This window comes from Dermacentor variabilis, chromosome 2 (genome assembly GCF_050947875.1).
Source record: "Dermacentor variabilis isolate Ectoservices chromosome 2, ASM5094787v1, whole genome shotgun sequence".
Classification (NCBI taxonomy): domain Eukaryota; kingdom Metazoa; phylum Arthropoda; class Arachnida; order Ixodida; family Ixodidae; genus Dermacentor; species Dermacentor variabilis.
In genome coordinates this window covers 171,345,650-171,372,742 of record NC_134569.1, presented here as the reverse complement: position 1 = coordinate 171,372,742, position 27,093 = coordinate 171,345,650, and the positions used below count along the sequence as shown (strand labels likewise).

At 44.0% G+C, this 27,093-nt stretch overlaps 1 protein-coding gene across 1 annotated transcript in view; it reads right to left on the bottom strand.

Moving 5' to 3' along the window:
* LOC142572943 (transmembrane 9 superfamily member 2-like) overlaps nt 1–20,791 on the bottom strand; it is a 55,964-nt gene extending 35,173 nt beyond the window's left edge. Inside the window, exons 1-5 of the mRNA XM_075682403.1 lie at nt 20,511–20,791; nt 9,976–10,043; nt 9,237–9,330; nt 3,681–3,938; nt 1,477–1,622 (exon numbers count right to left, since the gene is read on the bottom strand). Of these exons, the coding sequence (XP_075538518.1) occupies nt 1,477–1,622; nt 3,681–3,938; nt 9,237–9,330; nt 9,976–10,043; nt 20,511–20,693 (749 nt within the window). The 5' untranslated portion in view covers nt 20,694–20,791. The remainder of the gene's footprint in view (nt 1–1,476; nt 1,623–3,680; nt 3,939–9,236; nt 9,331–9,975; nt 10,044–20,510) is intronic.
* Nucleotides 20,792–27,093: the final 6,302 nt, after the last annotated feature.

Below are 27,093 nucleotides of genomic sequence, written 5' to 3'. Positions count from 1 at the left end.
ATTCTCTCTCAAATACAACAGATTTTATTAAAATCGGTCCAGGGGTTATCTCACAAAAACGTTTTTTCATTTTACATGTATTTGAATAGGCCGCGTCGGAGTTGGGCCCGAGCTAAAGCTTACTCTTAAGGACAATTTCATTTACTTTGTCATTCTCTTTTTTCCACAATATCGTATCCTTTTTTATTATAACAAGGTTAGAGTGCAGAAAATGCTTCTCTCAGTGCACTGATTTAAATACCGTATAGACTAGTATAAGGGCCACTACCGTGTAAGGGCGGCACCTCAAACTTGGACGCCCAAAATTTGGAAAAAGAAATATTCCAGTGGAGAAGTAATCGCGTTCAGGGCCCGATGCCGTGCGCAAGCATCGGCATATTCTTGCGCACTGCGTACTTCTGCTTGCCGCTACTAGATGGCGAGAGCCAAGCAGTTACCTCTGATGCAATGGTACATCAGCGGATCCAGGGTGGGCACAGGTCGCTGGCTACGCCGGCACCATTTTGACCAATTGGTTATGCCCCGTGAAGAGCTGTACCTCGTCAAAATTGTGGCAAAAGAAGGTGCGGCCGTTACACGAGTCTATGCGGTACATACAAGAGGACTGCCTTCGGTCTGAACCCTAGTGGCAAAGCAAGGCACTCACTGTTTTTGCCTGCGTGCACAGCTTAATGAAAATTATGCCTTCAGTTGAATTTTTTGTCTCGTATCAGACAATTTCATGCATTACACACAGTATGCTTCAATGTAAATTAAATTTGTTTTCCACTTTTTTTTTTTTTGGCATCAAGCCAGATACAGGGATGGCACAGAAGGAGGCTCGAGTACATTTGCTAACTTCCAACTGTACTTCTTTTATTCTAAAACTAATGCAGTCCCATCTTTTGCAACGCATAACACACGCAAGGTGTCCTAATGCTGCCACAAAACCAGCCCCGATGGACAGATAACTCAAGCAATTATCTCTGCTGCTTACATCACCCCTTTCGTCATAGTATACAGATGTTTTGATGTTTTACTATTATAGAACGCCACAATTCTTTCAATGTTGCATGTTAACCAAATGCAATCGGCTCCTTGTTCTTTTTTTTCAGCTTTTGGTTATTTGCATTTGGCATCCTAACTTTTGCTTTTATTTACAACACCACCTCAGGTTACAGTAAGAAGTTAGGCATCGCTATTTAAGGATTGCAATGCTTTTCTAACAGACCAGCTGAAAGAGCATGTGCTTGTTGTCAACTTCTACACAATCCTCACCTCTTATCTGATGCCCAAATCAAGAAATACATTACAGTTGCCAACCCTGCCAAACCTACACTTCACAACTGGTGCAGCACTTGGGTTGTTGGCTTACCCGTTGCCTTCAAAACAACCACGAAAGAGACAACCAAACAAGCTCACAGCAGCAACTATAAAGAAAGCCTGAAACAAAAAAGTGCAGGTATGGTAGCTGCACTGTTTCACATTCACGCATACCTCCGAGGCTGCACCTTGACGGAGATGATACGCCCTCCTTCCTCGATGAAAGAACTTCCCCACGACTCCTTCTCGCTCTTGTGGTATGAGATGGTCAGGTCCACGTGGTTGAACAGGTAGAATGTTTCCGGCTTGGAGAACTCGGACTGCGCGATCCGAGAAAACACACACAAAAGAAGAATGGAACTCAGAAGTTGTGCTAATACAGCCATGAAATATGATAAAACCCCAATTGGCTTTCAATGCCATGCAAAAAGCAATAACAGAAACCAGCCAAACACTACCCTCAGAAGACGTCACATAATGTATCTAATTCCGCAAGGACAACCAGCTGTAGACTTGCTTAGTCTTAAAACAAATGTAGAGAAAACAATGAGAACAGCTGTGTTCTTACACTATGCTTCTGCAAATGCAAAATGTCCACACCTTTTGCCAGAGGAGGCATAGTAAGCCAGAGAAGATGCAAAGACAAAAGACAGGTAAAGACAGGTGAGACAGGTAGCGACACCCTTATGAAGTTGCCACCTTGACGTTATAAATTTTGAAAGCACCTACATGAGTCGGAAAGCCTTTGTCCATAAACTTTTTACCATTTACGGATTACCAATTTACTGGAGCCATGGATGGCAGTAGCAAAGCTGGCAGCGACATATTTTGCGTTATGTGTGTGTTTTTTGTACGAAAACCATAAAAGAATTGCACAATAATCATTATGTCAAAACCGACACTTCACACCCGCAGTTAAATAGAAAATGACAGGTCAGTGCAGTATCATCTTTGTGTGATCTCTGGTTAAGCTATGCGTCACAAGACGTCACTACGAACACTGATGCTGTTGTACACCTATCGGGTAACATGGTATTTTACAAAGGGCAATGTGTTTACGAACAAGCTAAAACTCCGTAATGTCCCAAATGCTTTGAAGTACGTGTTGTCACACAGAAATTACGGTGCCAAGCTTCAGTAGCAAGACGTAAAAATTAGGAGTTTGGCATTCAAGTTCCCTATTATCAATCAAACCTTTTCGTGGCAAGCAGATGAACAGTCTGAACAGACTTGGTTATGGTCTTTAGTGCCCAATTAAATGACATTGCAAACACAAAACAATGGCCCAATGGTCCTTTTCAGTCAGGCCTCTTTTACATGACACTGCCGACATGAGTCTTGTTGCTTTATTCAGAATGGCCAATTTACGCACACTCACACAGCACCCAAGATTCACTATACAAACTGGGAACAGACACCAATAAACGCGACCCATTCGCAATGATTCTCTGCTCAGAACCCCATGTTCAATGATGGCAAGCCACTGCTGAAAGGCTGTCCCCGTCAAATCTTTTCCCCACCCCTGGAACCAAACTTTTGAAAAGGCAAGCATTTAAAGGGCACTTATCATAGACGTATTTTACATGAACACAATGATGAGCAGATGTACCGTGTGGCCTTGACCTCTGGCTCATCTATCTTGCTTTCTTCAATATGATCAGAATGACACTGGTCATGTTTACAGATTGATACTCCACGACTGAATTTTTATAACAGGTGCCTGGGATCTGGGGCAGCATCATCCCTACGTGACTTGAAACATGAGCGGGAGCTTTGCAACCCCACAGAATGACAACATGATGCTCTTGCCTTGGACATCAATGCAAAACTGCTTGACTAGCACGACATGCTTGAACTCCTCTATCAGTTTCTAAATAGTTCCCCAGAGATCTTGCAAGCTTCCACCACAGCCAAGGACAAAGGCATGTATCCACGCAAAAATTTTAGAAAAGGAGCCCAAAGCCCTTACAAAGTCCGGAGAAACAGCCTTATCGCAAGCGGACACGCATGACGCATATGTCTTTTAGGGCTTGCAGTATGCATGCATATTACCACACCTAATCTGCTTCCTTTGTTTAATTTCTGCATTTTACATTCACTTGTTTTCATCATATCACTTGCACGCCCTTTTCACGCACTGCACCATACCAAATACACTAATCACTCAGTGATCACTTATACTAATGCCAATAACTTAGAAAAAACAAAAGAAAGAAACTTGCTGTTCTGACATGCCCCAACACTGGCATGTGCAAAGCTCACTGGGAACCCACGCTTTGTGAGACTCTCCACTGTCCTGTACAAGGGCAATGCAACTCCTTCACAGAACTATGAAATTCAATGACCAAAGAAGCAATGAGAGGAGTGGGCCATCCTACCGTGACGCTGCAGAGCCCCCGGGGCTGGCTGTTGCGGTAGGTGAAGCATCCCATGGGGAAACCCATGGAGCAGTACTGCTTATCCGTGTCGATCAGGTAGCACCAGGTGACCGGCATGTTGTCCACAATCCAGTGGTGCCGGTACTGTTTCATCATTCCCTTGCGAAGCTGGTCTAGGCGGGCCGTTGAACCAGCAATGTTTGGACCATACTGACGTGTGCACAGCTTGGCACATGTCTTGTTCACCATAAAGTCAATCTGCGAATGTGATGGGCAGAAAAATAATCACTATTTCCTGTTGTGAATTGATCGCCTGTAGCTAAATGTATCCATTTCCTGCTTACAATAAGTGTGACATACTAGTGATAATTGCTTTTTATTTTTTCTTCTTCACAATGGCTTTTGGTAACGGTATTTGGCTGAGTTGCCTACAGGAGGGCTAAGAAGGCAATTTTATATTTTTTTAGTGATCGGTAATTAAGCAGCAATGTGTTCGCCTGATTCCTCTATGGCAAAACTGAAGATGTACTGCAAGGCTCATTGTTCTGACTTTTGACTCATTGTTCATTAGCATTCAAAAAAGCTGTGGAGACAGACAAAGTGAGAGAACTGGATGGAAATAACGGAAACATAGATGTAAGGTTTTGAGCTTTTAGTTTGTTTTTCTTTTTTTTTTTTTCACTGTCTTTGTACTGCTACCTGTCAACTAAATAAAATATCCCATGTCTACAGCTTGTCTATAAGAAACACCACAATGCAAGGCTTCAAAGTAAGCTGACAACCTTTTGCAGTTTATCCCAGATGTAATGCAGCTGCTCTGCCTGTGTGTCAAACTGATCACCAGAATCGCACATTGCCAAATATGGTAAGAAGCATCAGCATGTACCGAGTTGTGAATGCTGCCATGCATAATGCACTTGTTTCACTAGTGTCACTCCTCCTGCATGAGCCACTTTTGACCACTACATGAGAAGCAAAAGCATGAGTATCAATGGTGTAAGTAAGTTGTTTTAAAACATTTTTAAAGCATTAAACTTTGCACATTGGAGCCCATTGGTACACTCAAAGCTTAATTATGGGTCTGCAGGACTCAATAAAGCTGCAATGTGCCGCTAGTCAAGCTATGGACCAAACACCACTTTTGAGATATATATTTAACTCTTTCTGTTCCGTGCCCATTGGGCATCGTTAGCCCGATAACAATGATTTGAAACGCCGCTTTCGAGACCTTTCATGCTGCTCATGGACACTCTGTGCCAGAGGACGCGAAGGAGGAGAACTATATTTTTGTTTTTTAAGCAGTTCGCTTCGCCCCGCCTTGCCCCCAGGCGTTAATTTTCTAATGCACTCTGAAGTTTTGTGATCGTCGAGGAGAAAGTGAAAATGGCCACCTCTGGGTGGGGCGCATGCTTCGAAAGATAGCAGATTTCGCAATTCCGCAGCGTCTGTGGCTGATTTTATTGATGGATCGAGCAGCAGAATGTCTGTGGATGCTGCCTTTTCGTCGGGCTTTGACTCTGAGAGCAACGACAATGCAATTCAGCCCGGAATATCGACGGCCGCAGCTCTGCATGCCCTACTGTAGTGCTTCCATTTAAATTTTTGTATTTTAATACCTGTTCAATTAAATGTTTGTTATTTTTTCAGAGACAGTGCCTGATAGAGGGCAACACATTTTGTATACCTCATAATTGTTCTTACATTTCTTTCTAAGTAGATACGAGTGTGCCGTCACAAACCTTCAAATTTTATCCCACAATCTTGATTCCGGCAACTGAAAGAGTTAAACACACACAAAAATTTCTTGCGTGGCTCAATGCCCACTTATCTAGTTGTTTAGGAATGGCAGTTCAATTGACTACGTAGAGCTACCAAGTTGGCTGCCCTGCATAGCAGAGGTGAATTTTGCAGAACCTTCACGATGAAAGCTGAAATTTGATACAGTGGAACTCCAGTTATGCTTCCCCCGATTTTGACGACAAATCAGTGCAATTGCGGCGAGCTCCCCATAGAGACGGTGCCTTAAAATCCTCAATTACACAAAGCGAAATTAAGTTCGTCCCGTCTTATACGACATTCAGCACAAAACTGCAAACCCAGCGGTGGACCTGTGACAAGGGGTGGGGAGGGGCAGGAAGGAGGAGGAAGGGAGGCTACCGTTCATTCATTGTGGAAAGGCCCCAAGGAAATGGGCATGTTTTCTAGGCCAACTGAGCAGCGGGGATTGGCAGGAAGGAGAAGGGGACTGTCACTCGCTCGTTCTGGCGATACACTTACGTTGACAATCATCGTCAATGGTTTCTGCATATCCTTTTTTTTTTTTTCACTCATGTTCACTGGCCTCCCATCATCCATTTCACTTCTTCCTCTTTGTGTTGCTCAACCGATGCCTCTCTTCGTCCCTTCGTTGCAGTCTCCTTGAGCTCTCGCTCTCGCCTACACCTTCTAGAGCAATTCCACATACCCATATAGCACTAGATGATAGAAAGCACTGACTGCAAAATGGCGACCTCCTGAATAAAACGGTCTATTGGCAGCTCCAGAATCCATTACTTGTGCTGACAACACTGTCCAAATAAACAAAGGTAGTTAAGGCATCTAGGTTCACGGCGGCTCTTTCGCTTGGTGCTGTGCTCAAGTTTCTCATTTGTGGTGTAGAATTGAGGTGTTGCATCGAAGACGAAAGGGTCCTTGCTGTCTAGTTACCTTATTGTGATCGATCTCAAGGATTTCAGTGATGAAACTGTGGAAAACGTTGGGCTGCGCGTGCAAACAACCGCCCTGCCTAGCAAGCCGCATCTGTCCTTTTTAAGGATAAAGAGCCTTTAAACGGCCGCAGATTTAAAGAGACGAAAGTGCTTGTGTAGTGGGCCTTCGAAAGGAGCATGCACTTGTTCGCAGTGCTGCTCTACTGCTACAGGTATAATACTTGAATATTTTTGACTATCACAGTCAACTTTGCACTGTGACTTGTGTTGCAGCGTATTACACCGCATCCCACAAATATATAGGCAGTAACATCTGTCATGGTATGAGAAGGTAAATACTACAGACATCGTGCAATGACAGAATGAGGCTAAAATGTGATAAGCTACCTGGTCAGTGTGTATTAGGATAATACCAAATGAGAGTTCCATTTGTGAGTCGGGGTGCACCTTTCTCTTAGAGTTAGCTCATCCGTGTGACAAGGTAGTCGTGAGTTGGATAACTGGCACTAGCTCATGCTCGCAGTACACAGTGCTCAAGGTAGGGTCCAGGCTTGGGAATGCAGCAGACACCTGCTGCCCGTAGGAATCCTTAAACCCCGGTAAAACAAAAGAAGTAGTAGTAGTTTCCTACTACTACTACTACTACTAAATAACAATCAACTGCACCCAGTTGAGTTTCTTCCAATAGTTTTCCGAAATTTAGTGAGAGTTCTCTTTTGAAGTGACGTCACTAGTATTTGTGTAAAAGCATGACTTGGAAACAAATTGAAGCAGTTGTTATATAACGTGGCTGTGTGCACAGTATCAGAAAACAAACTAACAGTGCTGTGGCCGGGCCAAATGCTCCAAATTTCTTGCAAACAAATACATTGACCACTCCCGCGCTGAATGAGAAAACAGCCTTTTCTGTTTACACTGCTAAGCTAAAGCATGCAATCAAAACAATATATTGCCCCATGGCATAACATGTCATGATCAACTTTGGACTTCCCGAGCTATTGTTCCTGCTACCGGTGGCCTGCGGACAAAAGTACATTAGCAAGAATATTCCTCCTGCTTCAGGCATCATTAACACAAATGCTAAACTAACGAAACCAAACAAAGCTTAAATGTGCATCACTAATTTATTAAAGCACCTGATTAAACAAAGTACACTCCGCAATTTAAAATACATCAAGAAAAGCAATGGTCTACTCGCCATGAATAAAGAGGTCGTCCCGAGTGAAGTGTTTCGGACAAACCCCCATAGTGTCAGTCACCTTTTTCCCAATGCGCAAGTTTCTTATCCATGTGCTACTCTCTGTTGCATATCGTCTACTACTTTCAGGAAATGATGGACCCCTACGAAAGAACGGCGGCTGAGGGAAAAAAATTGTCACTTTGTATAAGATATACTTTGAAAAGATAGGGATTCAGAGAGACCAATACCTTGTGCTTCATAATTTCAAGTCTCGCTGCCATGACCATGTTTGGAAAAATACGAGAGATACATTGCCACACTAATGTGTTGAAATGCTAGTTCTTCCCACAGGCCATCTCTACATGGAACAATTTGCCTAAATCTGCTACTGATAGTGATTCTGAGGGCAGGCTGTATGCTTTTATTTCTCGGCGCAACTTAGCTGCTCTCTAAAAAAGGTTTTTCCCATTTGCGTTGCAGATTTTCTGCTGCTTGTTGTTGTGGCCAAATGTAACACACACCCTTGTTCTCCCCTTGCAATAATGTCTTTATGGCGCTGCACGAATTGTGAATAAAGTGATGAAATGATGAATTGCTGTCTTTCCACCACGACAAGACAGCCACGCTGGTACACACCAAATTATTTCGACATTTGTTTACTTCTTCTTCGAGCTTGTGCGACGGCATCACGACGATTTGAGAACTGCGAGGCAATGTTGCAGCGCACACTGTAATCTGAGAACCTGCGGCTGAACCTAGACCGGCTGGTTCTCGTTGCAGCGATAGCATGTAGTTGGAGTCAGGAATGCTTTGACGTGTCCAGCACAGAGCCTCGCGAAAGTGAAACTATCTCTGTAGACAATCACCCGACATTGCCACTCCAGCAATTGTGAAGGTCAAACCAATTAGCTACTGGAAGGCCTGCAGATCGTATCGCACACAGGTGTTCACACACACATAGTTCCTGCAGAGCACTAGCCTACACTTTAGATTGAAGCTCCTTGCAACTCTCACACACAAAACAAAGTACTATTACAAACACTATTCCTGTGGCTCGGATTATACGACTCCCGGATTATACAGCATTTTTGCATGGTCCCGACAGGGACGCATAATCGCGTTTCCACTGTACAACACTTGCTGTTTCTAGCAATAGGCATGAGCATCTGTGGTTGAGCAGGATCCAACACCAGGGAAGACATTGTGTTGCAGCTAATTTATGCCTCAGGGGTGCCCCACTCTACCGTGATTAAGTTTTCGTTGCATAGGGAAGCCGCATTTGAAGTTTTAAAAAGGTGTGCTGACCAAGAATGCTCATCACGGAAAAACTTCTGGCACACACAGCCTGAACATGAACCTTGCACAAATTTTGAAGATTACTGTTTGTCCATCCTTACGTTCACTGCTAAATATACGACCGGGTACATAGGGGGCTTTCGCAACTGCTGTGCGAAAATGATCTGAAATGTGACATTAGCATGTTGGAACTGAAACCACATAGCACATTTGTGACAAGTTCAGTGTGATTTTGTTACAAGACTGAAGTGAACTGAGGAAGTAGGTGAACAGTAACATCTATGTCATCACAGAAACTTATGGTACATCTAGCAATGTCATCTGAATGCATGAGCAGAAATGGAGAACAGTACAATGTAGCAGACAACGCACCACATAAGGCGACAGGCGAATCCTCTCGCCGAATACCACTTGGCCAAGGTTCTCTGCTGGCGATGTCGTCCCATTGGTCGTGCAGAAGTCGAAGCTGCGCAAGAAAAAGCACGAAAAATGGCCAATGCTCTTGTTTGAACTGAGAAACATGCACAAAAATATAAAGCTGACAAATCATAACTGCCACGTGAATGCACCACAGAGAGCACTACCAACCAAAAAAGCAGCACTTTGTACCACTTCCATGTCCTATCACTTGCAAAGACAAAACAGAAATGACTAAGTCCCAAAGAAAAAAAAAGAACTTTAAGTGCAGTCCCAAGTTACACATTTTTCAAAATGTCTAACACAGCTGGCCTGTCACGAGGTACCAAGCTTTGAGTCCTGCCAGGCCTAAAACCGGTACAAATGGCTGTCCCAAGGGAGACTTGGGACTTGTTGCTAATTTTGGAACAACACGATAAAATATGGGACCGTTTAAAACCCTACATCAGCACTGCTCACAATTTTTAACAAAGCACTTTCTTTGCCCTCGCTTAACAATGATGGTGATGATCGTGAGCTAACTGTTAAATCATCTTGCAAGTTCACAGCCAAAACAAGGACAAGTTAACTATGTGCTGCGCACCAGGAACCATTGTAATATTGACTTTGACACCACTTCAGTCTCCCAAAAACAAAATGCACATAAAGGTCCCAACCCTCGCCAGCTAAGGGGAAAAAATAAAAGGAAACTTACTGTTGGTACTCGTACGGGATGACAGACTCATCAGAGTCTAGCCTGTTCACGAACAGGTCGATCCTTGTCTGCAAGGAAAGACGAAAAAACAAAGAGAAATGAGGAAACCAAGTAGCACCACAGCAGACCAAGAAAAACTGAGGATTTTATAAGCTATGACGCAATGAGGGAGAACACACACAGCCCTGGGTCCTGAATACATTCCAGTGCAAGCCCAACACACCTGCCTCCACGTTCAACCCCACAAGTCGCGAACGGTTACACGCTGGTGGCATAACAATTTGCACCGTTTGATTTTCGCAGAGGAAGGACACAGTTGAAGGGGGAAAAAAAAGTCAAAATTCCATAAAACTTGCACTATGCTGTCACATTGTCACGCTTCCTTACCTATAAGTTTTAGTGAATTCTCATTTTGCATTTTCAACAGTACTCAGCTGCTCAACTACAACAAAACAACAAAAGCAATGCAGATCCAATGCACATGTTCGCATCTATATGAAGCAAAGCCTTAGTGAAGCGGTTAATTAAATGCTTCAAAACTAACGGCGATTCATACAATTTTGTTTACTTTTATGCTACGCAATGTTACTGTTCTGACACAATTGCTGAAATTACCTCATGAAATTACTTCATGCAACACCATGCATCTTTAACCTCAACATTCTATGCAGCAAAATTTCACTGCTGTGCGAAGGAAGACTGAAGTAACAAATAAAAACTAGCATGGGCATTGGTGGTCGAAACGGCTGAATTAGATGCGCTCGCTTGAAAGTGCATCTTCCACATCGTGCACCCCATGGCAAAAAGTAATCGGCAAGTCTGGTTAGTGAGCAGTGAGTCGAGCAGTGGCATTAGGGGGCGCACTTATCGGTGCATTCTATAGCCCTGTACTCTCCATAGGCCTTGCATCAGCGATTTATTTGGTGTTTTAGTTGTGGCCAATGCCGTTTACGTGTCAGCCTCATCAGGCAATAAATGTGATAGCACGAGTAGCGCTACTAAATGCAAAGCCCTCTCGGCTGAAGATAAGGCTTGTATCGTGCAAGCAATCTCGATCAGCCAGAAGAAAAGGCATGTCACTGCTCGTTTCGCGATACTACAGTGCTTGCTCTCCATGATCTTGAAGTCGAGGGATGCTAACCTTCACTGCTTGAAGAAAAGGATAAATTCCCAGCGAAAGCAACTGAATGTAGACAACCAATTTTTCAGAGCTGCTCGATATTCCCACCTGCCCAAGCACCGCCACCTATTTCATTGAACCAATGCGTAACAATGTGCACAGTGCATCAGGTCTCACTCGGGCTTGAACCTGCGGCAGCGCCGCTTAGAATAGATGCATGTAACTGTGACCGAAATCTTGGCTGCCACACCAGATCTTGCTAGATTTTTCAGACAGAATATCTGTACACAATGTCACAAAGCAGCAAACGTTGCAGCCACAAACAACGCTGCCACCATTCAGCTTGTTGCTTTGCTTGGATGGATGGATGGATGGATACAACTTTCTTGTACGTGCGGCAAGGTTTAGCGCGACCCGGGCTCAGGTCTCCCACGGGGGAACGTCAAGGCCCTGCCTCAACGCTGCCTCACGGGCCTGCTGGACTGCCCATGTCCGGATTCCGAGGTCTGAGCTGCGCAGAGCGGCAGCCCACCTCGAGGACAGGGTCTCCGGAGCAACTGCCATTCTTCCTATACTACACTGCACTCCCACAGCATGTGTTTGAGTTTTGCTTTGCTTTGATGCAATTTGAAATTGAACCTTTCTTCGTGGAGTCCAAGGGGTTTTCATGCTGCATTAGTTGAACTGTGTAGAAAGGTGTTATGCTGAGGTGAACATAGCCTTTGGTGTTGTCTCACTCTGGGTGACACTGGAAGTTATGTTCGTAAACTGCAGTAGCGGCGTGGATGTGAAATATTTGCTCATAACAATGCGGATACATCTTTTTTTCCCAAGTGTGGTGCTCAGAGTTTTTGGCTTATGTGAAACGAGCTTTGTCGACAAGCCACCAAACAGCAACTTTGGTTGGCAAATCTCAAATTCAAGGAAACTCTTTCCATAGAATGTTTTTTTTTTCAACTTCTCAATTAGTCAGATATCTTCTACAGCCATTTCAGTGCAAGAAAATTCAGTCAGCCACTGCTCGTAAAATGTCAGTGTAGCAAAGTTTCAACATAATAAAACACACCAAGGAAGACATAGGTGAAAGGAAAGCACGTCCTTGGTGTATCGTGTCATTTTCATTGCAAGAAGCATGCACCAACTAGCCCAACAACAAGTGTTATTATAATAAAACTAATTGTGACTGACTAATTACAAATCAACAAAATATCACTAATTAATGAATTACTTTGACACACATTGCAAATTATTAAGGTTGCCAGTAAGATTGCAAGGCATATCCACTTGGGACAAAGTATGAGGATGACACCAGTTATGAAATAAGCACAGTCAAACTTGCAGCAAAAATGCACTGTTGTTCCACTTCGTTTTTAAATAAAGAACACCATTTTATAGATTGAAGCACAAAAATAACAGGCATGCCAATGTATTTCCTTGCACACTTTGGGAATGAACATCTTGAAACTGGTGTCATCGTCAAAATTTGTTTCAAGTGGACATTCACTGCAAACTGACAGGGTACAATTCATAAATTTTATTAGGTGCCATAACTCAATTAGGAAATTTATTAGAGAAACTTTAATTCGCTAGTCATGTATTTGAATTTCTTGTGAGAGTAACTTCCGCCAATGAGTGATCCAGTTCCGGGAACAGAATTGTGCTAACACAGGCGATTTTTAAAAATTCTTGTTAGACCCTCCCCCCCCAAAAGAACGCCTTCGGTATACACGCATGGGTCTCATTGATTTGGCTGCACCTCCTGCTCCAATTAAGTTCTGCCCTAGTTGACTGGCCTCAAATTGACGGTGCAGCATGCACTGCCTGCACTGCACTGTTCGATTAGACTTCGTGCAAGGCAAGTTCACCACAAGTTCCGCAGAAGTTCATGGTTCCCCTGCATTCACCGCTTTGCAAGTACAGGTGCCGTGCAAGCTCTTGGTAACAGATGACACGACACAGTGCTGGCTGATCTATGGTGCAGGGACTCAAATATCTCCCCTCTTTGGTTACAGCAGTTGCTCTAGCTGGCATAAGAATCTGGGGCACAGGTTTGATGCCCGAGTGGTTGTCAGGGCAAGTTAATACAATTTTGTAATGCATTAAATTGGCTTCAATAGCAGGGTTTATTTTAAAATGCGTTTTCTGAGGACAAAACATGGCCACCATTCCGTTACCACGACGCAGCGCTATCGCGATAGCAATTACCATGACAACGAAAAGAGAACAGGCTTTTTATTGCTACATGTGCACTTGACGAAAAGGCTTAGCCACCCGCAGCAGACAACAGAACTCGTTCGTTGCTGCACCTTTGTCCTCAATTTGCAAGGCCAACAAGGTGTGCAGTTGCCGTGCTGCATTTGTATGATGTGAACTCGTGTGGCACTGAACTGGATCAGAAAGTGCAGCAAAACTGAAGACCTCATATTATTTATATATATATATATATATATATATATATTTATATATATCCAGAACAAGACACCTATATATATATCCAGAACAAGACACCACCCCCGCAAATGTGGCTGAAGTTTCCATTTAATTGCTGTCGCAATAATAATAATGTTTTACAGCGAGGCTAGTTATGGCTAGGATCCTGGGATTTTTTAGGGGTAATATCAACAGAAAACTATGGTCATCTACGGCTCATACCCCCAAATGTAATGGCTCATACCCCCGTAAGGCACAAGCTACAAGTACTCAGCAAAGTGAAGCGAAAAGTGCATACATTCTTTGGAAATGAATAAAGGAAAAATAAGACATCCACCCGTTCGTAGCGATTGCTACAAAGGGTGGATGCTGCATTTTTTGGAATTGCGCATAAAACATACAGAACAGTATACCTTTCACTAAATAATAAGATCAAAACAAGCATCCGAACCACATAATTGGTGATAAGGCACTCCTGCACATACATTCATGAAATGCAAAGCATGTAGCACTCCCCACATACATTTCCTGATAAAGATTACCGTTGCGCAAGCTGCTGCGGCAACAGCAGCTTGACCGTAGCATAAAAAAGCAGGGAGTGGCATAACTGCATTTTCGTACATAAAAGAACAACCCACCTAGCAACTTATTTGTGTTGCGACAGTGCTATGGGAAGGCAACATATAGTAAGGACTCCTGGAGAGTAATGTGCATATGAGGTGCTGTAAATTTCTTTTCTCTTTGGTACACTTATTGTAGGTACATGAAGTAGTGGCACAAGCCAAGTTGCAGGCCCTCACAACATCTTAGGCTAACAATTAGGTAAAGTACATGTGAATGTCGCCACACGAATAATTTCAACCTACGTCGTAATGGTTACTCATCCTAGTTGTCGTTTACAGCGTCGCTTTCCAACCACCTTCACAGCGTGGATTAGAGACCATCTTTACGTTCATTCCTCTGTCTGTGATACGAGTACTGATATGTTAGAGCCACTGCCGGGTTCGTCTGGTGTATCTTAACAGAGGCGACTGTTGTGAACCGTGCAAAAAAGTTACTAAAATTGAAGAAAAAGAAAAGAGAGGGAACAGTAAAAAAAAAAAAAAAAAGAGATGGCATATAACAGCCAATAACTACACTTGGGCTTTGAGAGGTGCAGTAAAGGAGGGCTCCAACTTAATTATGACTATCTGGAGTTGTTTAACATGTATCCAACTGTGGCTACACAAACGCTTTTGATCTACCCCTATTTGAAGGCAGGCGCCACAACCAGGAATCTAACACAGTATATTAGAGGTTGGATTGCGCAACATTTTGATGAGACACAAAGAAGAGAAATACACACTACAGAGGACTACTTGCAACAATAAATTAATTCCCTTGTCAGTGGAATAAATACAGGCAGATACTCAAACTGGGACAGCGAAAAAAAACTTTACAAACGGGGCCATCCACCAAAGCCAAGCCGGCTTTGTCACGTGATCAATTTTGCTGCACTCAACATTGAAAAAAATAAGGAACGAGGATACAAAATTTCAGATTAGTGCGTGAGGAAATCTATTTCTTTTGCACTAAGAGAGACGGAAGGCATGCTTATGCACATACTTCCCACTTGCGCAATCTCAGCGGCTTTGATTATCTGTCGCATCAATTGGCTGCCATCTTAGCTAACAATCTTGCATTTCTTAAAGAATGGCCGCCATCCGCAATCTTTACACTGTATCCCAAGATGTCCAGCGACTGCTTTTGAAACATTATAATCGTGCTCCTTTAATCTTTCATTCAAATATTGTGCTGTCTGTCTCACGCAATTTCTGCTACATTGAAGTGGAATAGAATATACCACTCCTTCAGTGAAGTCAACGAACTTCTTTCTGTCTTGTGTTTCACAACTTCGTTTCTGCGTGGCACCTGGGTTTACTTTTGCACACCCCCCATGCCCAGCAATTTTTTCGGTGCGGAAAACACCACTTTTACATTGAATCTTTTACCAATTTTCTTTACATGGTGCACGATCGAATGAATGTACGGCATCCCCACTATTTGTTCACGTGTGCTTGGACCACATGGCTCCCTCCCAGATAATGATACTGTGGTTCCGATTTCCTTCAGCAATGATTGTGCCACAGATACTAATACATGGAAAGGATAACCAGCCGCCGTGAGCCTGCATGTTTGCTTCCGAAAGTTGTCAGCAATGCTATGATGGCACAATTTTTTTTACGCGTTTTTGCAGCAAGACTTAACTATGGCTCATTTTACGTCTTTTGAATACGCAGATTCAAATGGCAAAATGGGCTTATTTGCGCAATCTCATCAAAATGTTGCACAATCCAACCTCTAATATGCTATACCAACACGCCCAGTCTTCAACCTTGGCAACTAACACAGTAGCAAATGTGGATATGCCTGTGTCTGCTATTAAAGCAAAGGCAAGAAAACTGATAACGGGAAAACATCCACAGATTCTTCGAGTGATGCAAACTGAACTCGCTAACCTTCAGAGACAGTGCAGATGTGCAGACCGCAAGTGCGAAGCTGTCAACCAAACAGTGTAAAACATGTGCCAGAGAATAAAACAAGACACGAAGTACACATGGAGGATACAAGCCCGTAGCTGTTTCTTTGCCTTAAAGCAAAGTTGGCATGACTGGAAAGTTCAACTCTTAGCTGTGGCACATCACCAAGACTCAGCTTAAGCAGCAACAGTATGATGGAAGGGGGATTCAGAAAAAAACATTCACGAGAAAGCTGAGACGCAGCGATGACCGATTTATTACAATAAATCAACATCGATAAGCCTCATGAAATGCATGAGAAATAAAACCAGAAATCATGTAGTCAGCCAACAACTAGAAATGTGTGCAAGAACTGCCAGTGGTCAAGCCTACAAAGTCAAACAAGATATCTGTATTGGTTGGCAATACACATGAACACACCAATGTTCATGTGTATACACATGAACACCAATGTTATGGAACTGACTTCAGTAGTCGTTTCAGGCTACGACAGCAGATGTCCAATTTCAGACAAGTAAGTAGGCTCCATTCATTTCTAATTGTTCGTTGGGTGCTTCATGCCCAGACTATGCTTCATGCATTTGACAATGCTTCATCGTGCACTAGATGTCCGTATGTCGCAAGAATAAACTGAATGTCGGTCAGCCCTACATCTTGTTTCTCTGTGCATGTCTGTCTTTTCTACACTGACCTGCGCTTCTTATTCTGGCCATTTGCAGAAAACAGTTCATCTTGAAACAGTGTAACACTGTTTCAAGATCCACAACCATTCTTTAAAACTGCCTGATGTAACACTGTGCTGCATTGAAAGGATTTTGCAAAGAGAGCCAGTGCTTGGCAAGCACTTCAGACCAGTCGCTGAAACCCACAGTTAAATATGCAGACGGACAGCCCTGCTGAACAGACCGGGGCTCAGTCATGATGCGCTCCAACTACATTTCGAGACTACTGACAGATAGGTATGCTCACAGTGCACTGTGGCAGCAAGGTGCACGGTGCAAATAGTCAGTAGTGCAGTCTTGAACTTGACTCTCCAAGGAGTAAGCCTCAACAAGTCAAGGTATAAAGACTACATAATGTAGTTTCGCATACAAGGGTCACTGATGATCATAGCAGGCCGTTTAATTTAACAGCGGAGAAAAAAGAAAAAAGGAGGAACGCTGAAACTTAACCTTTTAAGTATTGTGAAAAAGAAAGCCAATTTATTTGAAAGGTTACTACACTGAAGTAATTCATTATGTCGATACTTACAGTTGAGTGTGATTTCTGCATGGAAATTACACTTGAGTAAAAACAATGCATAAACACCTATGACGTTGGTCATGAACCGTCCGATATGACTGTGATAGGACATTCAATATTTAGTGTGGATGATAAAGCAACTCGAGAAACCAACTGCAAGATTTTTAGTCAAATATTGTTTAGGCAACATCACTTGCGAGTCCCATTTGAAATGCAATTGAGTAGGGTCTTGCAAATGTCACTGCGTTTAGTCTGCAAGAACCTTCCAACTGCTACAAGAGAAAAAAGATTACTAGGGATAATGGTTGTGAAATGCCACAACACCATGCATTCAAGATGCGCCTTTGGTCCTGTATCCCTCATTATTGTCATAATGTTAATCCCATAATGATCAACCTATGATGACGGTTCATTATAACAATACATATATAATCTTGGATGCAAGACATAGCACTCAATCATAAAAGTTCCACACAGGCTCTAGATTAATGATTAACCCCTCCAGGCACGGTGTGTACAACTGTGCACATTAAGATAGTGCCTCAAAAACAAAAGCAATGATGGAAATGATATTTCATGTGCATCACGTACCCCTAGAAATGCTCCTGATTGGACCTATGCTGTAAGTTTGAAAAATATGTGAAGTGTTTCAGTAAATGTAGTTGGAAGGTAGATGCTGAGTGTTTGCACTGTGTGTCAGTATGTTGTCATGCAGCACGTTCACTTCCTTCAGTGTCTTTTGCAATATCGTCAAGCATCAGCCAATGCCATCAGGCATATACCTTCAAATGGCTGAACAGGTGCTCTCGAAGTATGCTAGACATGAAATGCTGACATTCTCAAGCATGACATTCCTGCAGGAACTTCTCGCATGGAGTCCCCATCTTGTAAACTTGACAAAGCTCAGTGAAGAATTGGCAATTCTAAATCCGTTCTGCAGCTGTACACTTTTCATGGCTCTGAAGATGCAAGAAATGTGGTGAAACTGAATTTTGAATGGTTAGAAGTGATTGAAACCTGAAAGTACTAACTCAAATTCAACGCTTAGCTTGACCAGTTCAGCACTGCACGTACAACAAAAAGAACCTGAGTAGTGAAAATAACTACTTTGACACAACTCACATTTTTTGAAGCCTTAGAGCAAACTGCTTGCAGTTGTGTGCATATGTACGTAACTGAGGTTTTTAGCGCACGAAAATGGATGAGAGACAGAGGCAAGACGCGGACACAGCGCTAACTTCCAACAATTGGTTTATTCCACGAAGTGGTACACACATATATAGGTAACAGACAACAGCGTACGCATGTGCATATGTGCTGATTTCTAATCAAACGAGACAGCAACGAGACATGTGTAATGGAAAGTTAAGATGATATCCAAGATGAAAAATCGACCATGCATAGCCAAAATATATTTTTGTAATTGCAAGATTAAAATGTCCTCTCCATCAGGCCACCCTCTGTGTCACGTTTAAAAAATCGAATTCTTTTTTTGAAAGATCGATTGAAGGCGCGCTAACACAAGCGCTCCCCAAACTAGCGTTCTTCGCCGCTTCAATAATCTCGCGTGTTGTTTGCGTTGGGCTTCTTCCTATCACAGTGCACTGTTTATAAATGGGACTGCACCAACGCAAACAACACGCGAGATTACTGAAGCGGCGAAGATCGCTAGTTTGGGGAGCGCTCATGTTAGCGTGCCTTCAATCGATCTTTCAAAAAAAAGAATTCGATTTTTTAAACGTGACACAGAGGGTGGCCTTATGGAGAGGACATTTTAATCTTGCAATTACAAAAATATATTTTGGCTATGCATGATCGATTTTTTATCTTTGATATCATCTTAACTTTCCATTACACATGTCTCGTTGCTGTCTCATTTGATTAGAAATCAGTACATATGCACATGCGTACGCTGTTGTCTGTTACCTATATATATGTGTACCACTTTGTGGAATAAAACAATTGTTGGATTTTAGCGCTGTGTCCGCATCTTGCCTCTGTCTTTCGTCCCTTTTCGTGCGCTAAAAACCTCAGTTATGGAATACCGACACGCCCTAACCTACGCCCTTTCATATGAACGTACACGTCATGAGTAAGTTATTGCACAGTGACGAATTGACACTGCAATCAAAACAACTAAGGCCAGTAATGTCAAACAAGAGAGCTCAAGCGATGGCAACGCTGTCAAGATTTTTCGCAAGTGTGTTATGGAGCATGTGTGGGGGGGACCGAAAAATGTCACGCGCCGTTTGCAGCTCCATTCCATGACCTACTGCACATTCCGCAAGTGTATAAAGGGCCCGAGAATTAACATTCGTTTCTTCGTGATAGCTGCGGGGTTGCTTAAATAACATCTGGTCAAAGGCGCGAGAGCGCTCGCTCATTCCTGAACACCACACAAGCCCTGTCAGCAGCGCCAAGTACTCAGGGTCAATGCAAAAGGGAACGGCGAATGACTGACTGACAGTTCCGGTCTGGTTCTACCGTTGGTTAGGGCACAGTGTCACGGTTGGGCGCTAACAGTGCAGACGATGCGCGACACCTTCGCCGCCTTGTCACGGGACGACGGAAGAAGCCTGGCTGTCTGCTGGAAATCTCGAATCGCTCGCGCTCCTTTATCGCACCGCCTTATCACGCCACAAAGATGCGATGAGTCACAACGTCACAGCTGCAGTAGCGCCTGCAACCGCGCTACGAGAACGCCCGTGACTCGGATTGCGCCGCTCACGGAGACGGCGGAAAGGCTACGCGATGCAACCTTGCACATTCAAGTCGCGATCAAGCGCTTTCGCTATCATTTCCATACCTATGTTACACGCGCGGTCGCGCTTGTACCGCTACGCAAGCAGTGACGCCGCTTCCATGATGCATAAAGACCACCTTGCATAGTGATTCGCGTAATTTCAGGCCCCCCACGGCACGGATGGACAACGTGGCGCGTACAGACGTCGACGGCGCTTGCCAAGAAAAAGAAAAGTAACGCAAGAAAACGAAACGCCAGTGCAAACACTGTGGTTTCGTGTGTACAACGAACGGCACGAGTGCAGCAGCTCCGTGACGCAGCCCGCCGAAACACCTGCGGCAGGCGAGGCGTCGCGGCGACAACTCCGCAAAGCAGCCGGTCGCGCTGTGCTTCGGCGCGTCGTGTCAATAGTGATGCACAAAATCATCGCGTGCGAATCACGAATCGTTTGCAGGTGCCGTTGAGATCATCGCGTTCTTACTTGGCACTGCTTGGTTGTCGAGCCTGGCTTGCAGTAGTTGACGGGGGCAAGGCCGGGGAGGTAGAAAGCGGATGCTACGTGAAGCACGGCCAGAATCAGCACTGCGACGAGCGCTGTGGTCCTCGGAGAGAACATGGCGTGTCGATTTCTCGTCCACGGGGCACCAAACATCGGGGTGCACATGGAAGGGGGCCTCTACGGGACCGCTACGAGAAGGCGCCGTAAAGGCGAAGCCCACATCAGCCGTTCCACGGTTCTAAAAAAAAGTAGGCGGCGTGTCTGTCTGTTGGGAAAGCGGTGACAACTTCCTGTTGTAGTGGCCAGACGTCGAGAAAACAAACGACGAAACGGTCGTTGCAATGTCTCGACGAAACAGAAACTGAAACCAAGGTTCCTAGGCTACTCCAGTTTTACAGCTCCGCTTGGCAGATGACGCTATAATCGCGTCTTTCGTCACGTTTTGTTTCGCTTCGGATAAAAGGTCCTTCTTTTCTTGTAGATTTCTGGTTTGAAGTTTGTCACAATTCTTAATTTTGAACCTCTTCGTGAATATATCATAACTGTTTCACGTAATAAACATGAAACTTCTGCTTTCACTTCTAGTTTCATGTCGGTTGCGCTCATGTTGCGCAGCTTCGCCTGTCGCTATCCTTCTTCATTTTGTTGGCGTCGTGTGCTGTGGTCCCACGACTGCTGATTTATCAGTTGATCTGATCTATAAAATTTTCTGCTGATTCAGTCATAAAATGCTTTGATCTACTGATATTTTGTCTGTTATACGGAAAGGAAAGCAAAAACTGCTTCTTTTCCGGTACCGAGTCTATTTTAATGCGGTGCCACCTCGCGAACGAAAAAAAAGAAAAAGCGGGTTAGCTCAGACATAGAGTTTCCTACAAAATTAGGAAACTCTATGAGCTCAGAGATGAGCACATTCTTGAGTCTCCTGATTCTCATAACTGGCGCTACCTATGTTTATGGGCAAAAATTAGGGAAAGGGTAAGACGGTCAATCACTCTAAGAAATGTTTACACCCTTTGGAGTGCCTCTTCTGCCACACAACGATAATCGTCATCTGCCTTGATGCGTTTCGTTTCTTGAAAACGCCGCGTCCGCTACTTTCCTGTCGGGAATGCTATCATGCTGATAACGCGCATGCCGTTCGTTACTGGAAAGTACCGGGCTCGCAGCGTTAAAGAAAGGAAACGCATCAAGGCAGATGACGATTATCGTTGTGTGGCAGAAGGGGCACTCCAAAGAGAGTAAACATTTCTTAGAATGATTGGTACACTCACTCTAACAAAGTTTACACCCTTGGAGTGCCCCTTCACTCTACGCTCTTAGGCAAAGTTACACCCTTTGGCTTGCCCCTTCTGCCACACAACAATAATCGTTATCTGCCTTGCTGCGTTTCGTTTCTTTAACGTTGCGAGCCCGGTACTTTCCAGTAACGAACGGCACGCGCGTTATCAGCATAGAATAGTTTACACCCTTTGGAGTGCCCCTTCTGATAACGCGCGTGCCGTTCGTTACTGGAAAGTTCCGGGCTCGCAGCGTTAAAGAAAGGAAACGAATCAAGGCAGATAACGATTATTGTTGTGTGGCAGAAGGGGCAAGCCAAAGGGTGTACCTTTGCCTAAGAGTGTAAGAACAGTTTACACCCTTTGGCTTGCCCCTTCTGCCACACAAAAATAATCGTCATCTGCCTTGATGCGTTTCCTTTCTTTATCGCTGCAAGCCTGGAACTTTCCAGTGACGAACGGCACGCGCGTTATCACCATGATAGCATTCCCGACAGGAAAGTAGCGGGCGCGGCATTTTCACGAAACGAAACGCAAGCAAGGCAGATGACGATTATCGTTGTGTGGCAAATATACACCCCAAAGGGTGCCACTGTTCTTAGAGCGTAAAGGAGATGTACGAGAACAAGGAAGCGCCTCCTTCTTTATGGACATCGCACGTTATTTTAATTCCTGAAGCGAAAGACAGTGCGTCGCTTTTAAAGAACTTGTGGGCCCCCATCAGACATGCGGTATCAAAGGCAGGTCAATCTTTTCGAATATACATACTGCAATGTCCGCACTGGAATGTTGTGATGAAAAGGAGGACCGAGTCGTCACGTTACAACTTGACCTTGAAAAAGCTTTTGCTAGAGTGGTCCATGATGTATTATCCTTGCTTTTACAACTTGTTAATGCCGGTGCAGTGATGACATATGTAGTAAGAACGGTGTACAAAGACTGCACCGCAAAGTTAGTAGTTAATAGGAAATTAAGCGGCAGTATAAAAGTGGCATCATCAGTAAAACAAGGATGCTGTTTGTCGCCTCTTTTGTTTGCCTTGCATTTAGAGCCGTTTTGATTGAAAATAATTAAAAGCCAATCTATTCGTGGGCTTATCTATGCTGGAATGGAGACTAGAGTTTTATTTTATGCGGAAGACGTGGCAATTTTTTCGCTTTGATACAGAGTGTAGATAAAGCTATGAAAGAGGTTCTTTCTTTTTGCGCCACAACTGGAAGTGTTGTCAGCTGAACTAAGTGCCAAGGCTTATGGCATGGCAGCTGGCCATAAGCACCCGAGTATTTTTGAAACATGAACTGGAGCGTTATCCCTTAAAACTATCTTGGGATTCCACTGCAACATTATCGGGACAGTGCAGGGTATTGAATCGAATAAAAAGAGAGTTAAAGATCAGACAGAAAAGTGGGCCGGGCATAATTTTTCGATGTTTTCTAGAGCTAGTGTTTGCAATTTGTTTTTAGTTACAAAAGCGTACTATGTACTACAGGTTTTATGCATGGCAAGAATTGAGGTGCAGAAATTTAATAGTGTTTACGGTATATACAGGGCGTCCTACCTAACTTTGGTTAAGTGTTTGATCGTGTGTCCGTGGCATCCGGTGGCTTCGATTAGGAGCCCAAGAATGCGTATGTGGAACTAGAGTTTTAAAATATGCGAATTCCAAGTAGCTGGACAGAACCAAGGTAATGTTTGCCGTCGTTTGGAGATACTGAAATTATTTTTTCATTACGCCTAATTAGATAAGTAGTCTTGATTAACTTAATCAACATTTCAAGTATAGTTAGCTCAAATGCGGCAAGGAGGAAATTGTAGAGCAACATGAAAAACTCCCGATGTAGCTTTCTATTGCTTGATACGTGCTGCATAAAAGTGTTTTTTCGAGCGTGAAAGAAGCCCGCGAATACACGCAAGATGTCTCGAGCGGCCAATTTGCGTGCATTTTTTTCGAGCAATTTTGCCCCCTGTTGCTATAGCGATCGAAACTCAGCAATCTCGGATGTCATGCGAAACTAACTCGCATGCAGAACGTTATCGCGATTTTATGCAGGCGGGCAGCGCTTAATAAAAAACGTAATGTGTGCATATAACTTCTTGATGTGTTTTATCACTACGAACAAGCTATGGTGAAATCCAGCGCCACTCCTGCCTTTACTTTCCCATGCTTTCGATACAAAAAGCAGGCGTTCGCTACAAAGGTAGTGCGGTGGGGGACCCGAGTTTGAAACCTGAGTAAAGGGAAACGCCAAAATCAGTGCAGAAATAATTACGTGCAAGCGCGCACCATTGCTGAGCGCACACGCTTGAAGCTTGAGAACTCATTTTTGCCTTACAGCCGTGTCATTCTGAAGGCACCACTGTCAAAGTCATGTACCTTGCTGCAATTGAGACCTTACTACGCAAATAAGAGCCCATGGGTATATTTCACGGCAGGAAGCTAGAACTCTGCGTCGGGCTCTCCGACTTGCAATGCGGCAGAGGCACGAGTAATAAATTTCAGCTGTGCTCTGACACCGAACTCAGCGCAAAGTTGTCAAGCGTCTTGCTTAGCCTTCCCGTTGACTTACCGTAAAGTGAAGCATATTTTGCGCCTCGTATTTCTGCAGGAATCTCTCCATACACCGCAGTAGCTGGGTATGGAAGAAGCCTGCAGTGAATCAAACGCGCAGGTGCTGAACATTTAGACGTGCTAAAGAAACGAGGCGTAAATTATGCTGCAAGCAAAATAACTTATTGCAAGACCATTGCACTCCTGTGAGCGCCATGGCAAAAGTGCCACGACATATCACGTGTTTTGACACTAACATACGCTCTCAGGTGCAGTAAACCTAAATTTTACAAGGCCGTATGTTGCCATCACCATCATACACATCCACTCCACGCGCCCAAGTATAGCTCAGACAAGTGTGAACCCGAGCCCGTGCAGATAACCTTCAAAATATTAGTGGCAATATCTCATTTCTTATACTGCCGAATCACCAAGTAAGAAACGTCAGTTTCTGTCACACCCTCGTTTATACGAATGAATTCAATCCCCTGCATCTGAAATCTCAACTATTTTCGTTGTTCTCCGCTGCAAGTTTACTTGAAGCTTAGAAGTCAAAAGGACGCCGTCCAGCTTTGCATGCGGGGGCAGCTACAACTGAATGAAGCATAACACAAACAGTAAATCAGCTAGAATACATACAATAAATCAGATAAACCAAAACACAACGAACCAAACCAAACAAGAATACCGCATGAAAAAAAGGAAAGGCGGCAGTATACACGTGTAGGCAAGAACAAAATGCAATGTACACGGAAAGTGTCAGAAACAACCTGGATAAACAGTTACGCCAAAAGTTGCTAGTCTGCTAAACCTATAGGGGAATATTTTAGAGCGATAGCTAGGCATACAGTTTTAATACGTGACACCAGACATAACGTGAGTAAAGTGTTTCCTGAAAAAAAAAGTGGCACTGGGCTTAGTGCGAAAGTACTAGAAGACAGTTCATTGAATTCGTTCATAATTAATTTTAATTTATTTATGGTGTTTTACATGCCAAAACCACTTTCTGATTATGAGGCACGCCGTAGTGGAGGACTGCGGGAATTTCGACCACCTGGGGTTCTTTAACGTGCACCTAAATCTATAGGTACCTCTGGTGTTTTGCATTTCGCCATCGAAATGCGGCCGCCGTGGCCGGGATTCGATCCAGCGACCTCGTGCTCGGCAGCCCAACACCATAGCCACTGAGCAACCACGGGGGTTAATAATTCATTTATCGACAGAACTACAGATAGATTTTGGTATTCTTTTTGTTCGACCGAAGACATGGGCAGTTCGCACATGTGGTCTGCACAGAAGGAAATGTGGTGTGCCCACGAGACTTGGGAAGACAATAGGTCTTCGCACGCGAAAGAACGGCGGGTGGTAAAACTGTCAAGCCGTCACAACATTGAACAGGCTGAGGGATTGTAGAAGAAGCCCCGGTCTCGTACAGATAGGGTACGGTGGTACAGGTCAGGTTAATTTCCAGGTCACGCGATTCGATGTGCTGCTTAAGCATAGGAACGCAAAATGTAGATATTTCCCAACATCCAAACCAAAATCCACATTATTTTGATTTGCGACACATTCAAAACTGAAATTCATTCACACCCCGAGCTTGCGTTTCTTTGTTGTGCAGTGCACAAAAACATCGCCAAACGAAATCGAAGTTGCGATATATCCTGAACAGCCAACGAAGCTGCTCCTGCGACATGTTGTTAATTCTTATCTCTTTACGTGTACGTAAGCTTCGAAAGTGCTCTTTCGCAGGAGTAGCTTGTTACAGGAATTCTAGAAGACAGCTGAAGAACACGACAAAGTTCCCTGAATACTGTTGTGTCGACACCATACTCTCTCATAGAATCAAGCCAACCATAGACGGTCATTCTTACGTTTATTTTCCTTAGCGTTCCGTGATCTCGGGAGCGCAATGTCAGCGCATAAGCTGTCCACGTCTGTACCTTCAAGCAAGCCTCAAGTAATCGCTATGTGCTCATCACTCACTGAGAAACTGAGCACTCTCCACACGGCACATGCAAGATGAAAAGCCTCCTGGCGACGTATTCTGCGACAATCGCTTCGGCGATGCTATCGCCTTCGCATGACGTGGTGCTCAACCAGCCAATTAGCGTGCGCCTTACGGCGATCCTATCGCCGATAGTGATCGCCGCACTGTGTGAACCTTTTCTCGATTTCTTGAATAAAGGGATCAAGCACCGAAAAAAAGTCACGAGTCATTCCACTCTGTGAAGGTGGCTGACCAGTGAAGCTGTTTAGCACACGACACGTAGCTGACACATAATTTTGAACAATATAATATATTTGGGGTTTTTACGTGCCAAAACCACTTTCTGATTATGAGGCACGCCGTAGTGGAGGACTCCGGAAATTTTGACCACCTGGGGTTCTTTAACGTGCACCTAAATCTAAGCACACGGGTGTTTTCGCATTTTGCCCCCATCAAAATGCGGCCGCCGTGGCCGGGATTCGATCCCGCGACCTCGTGCTCAGCAGCCCAACACCATAGCCACTGAGCAACCACGGCGGGTATAATTTTGAACAAAGGTACGAACTTACTTATTGTCTTGATGGGTGGTTATCGTGACGAAAGGTATGCACACTCATTTATTGTATTGTTCGGTGGTCATTATTTCACTCACAACTGAAATCACATTCATTGATAATGTCAAATCGATGAACGTACGCCGCTGGGTGGTCGGTTGGGCCGGATCGGTGTGGCATCGCAAGGAACATG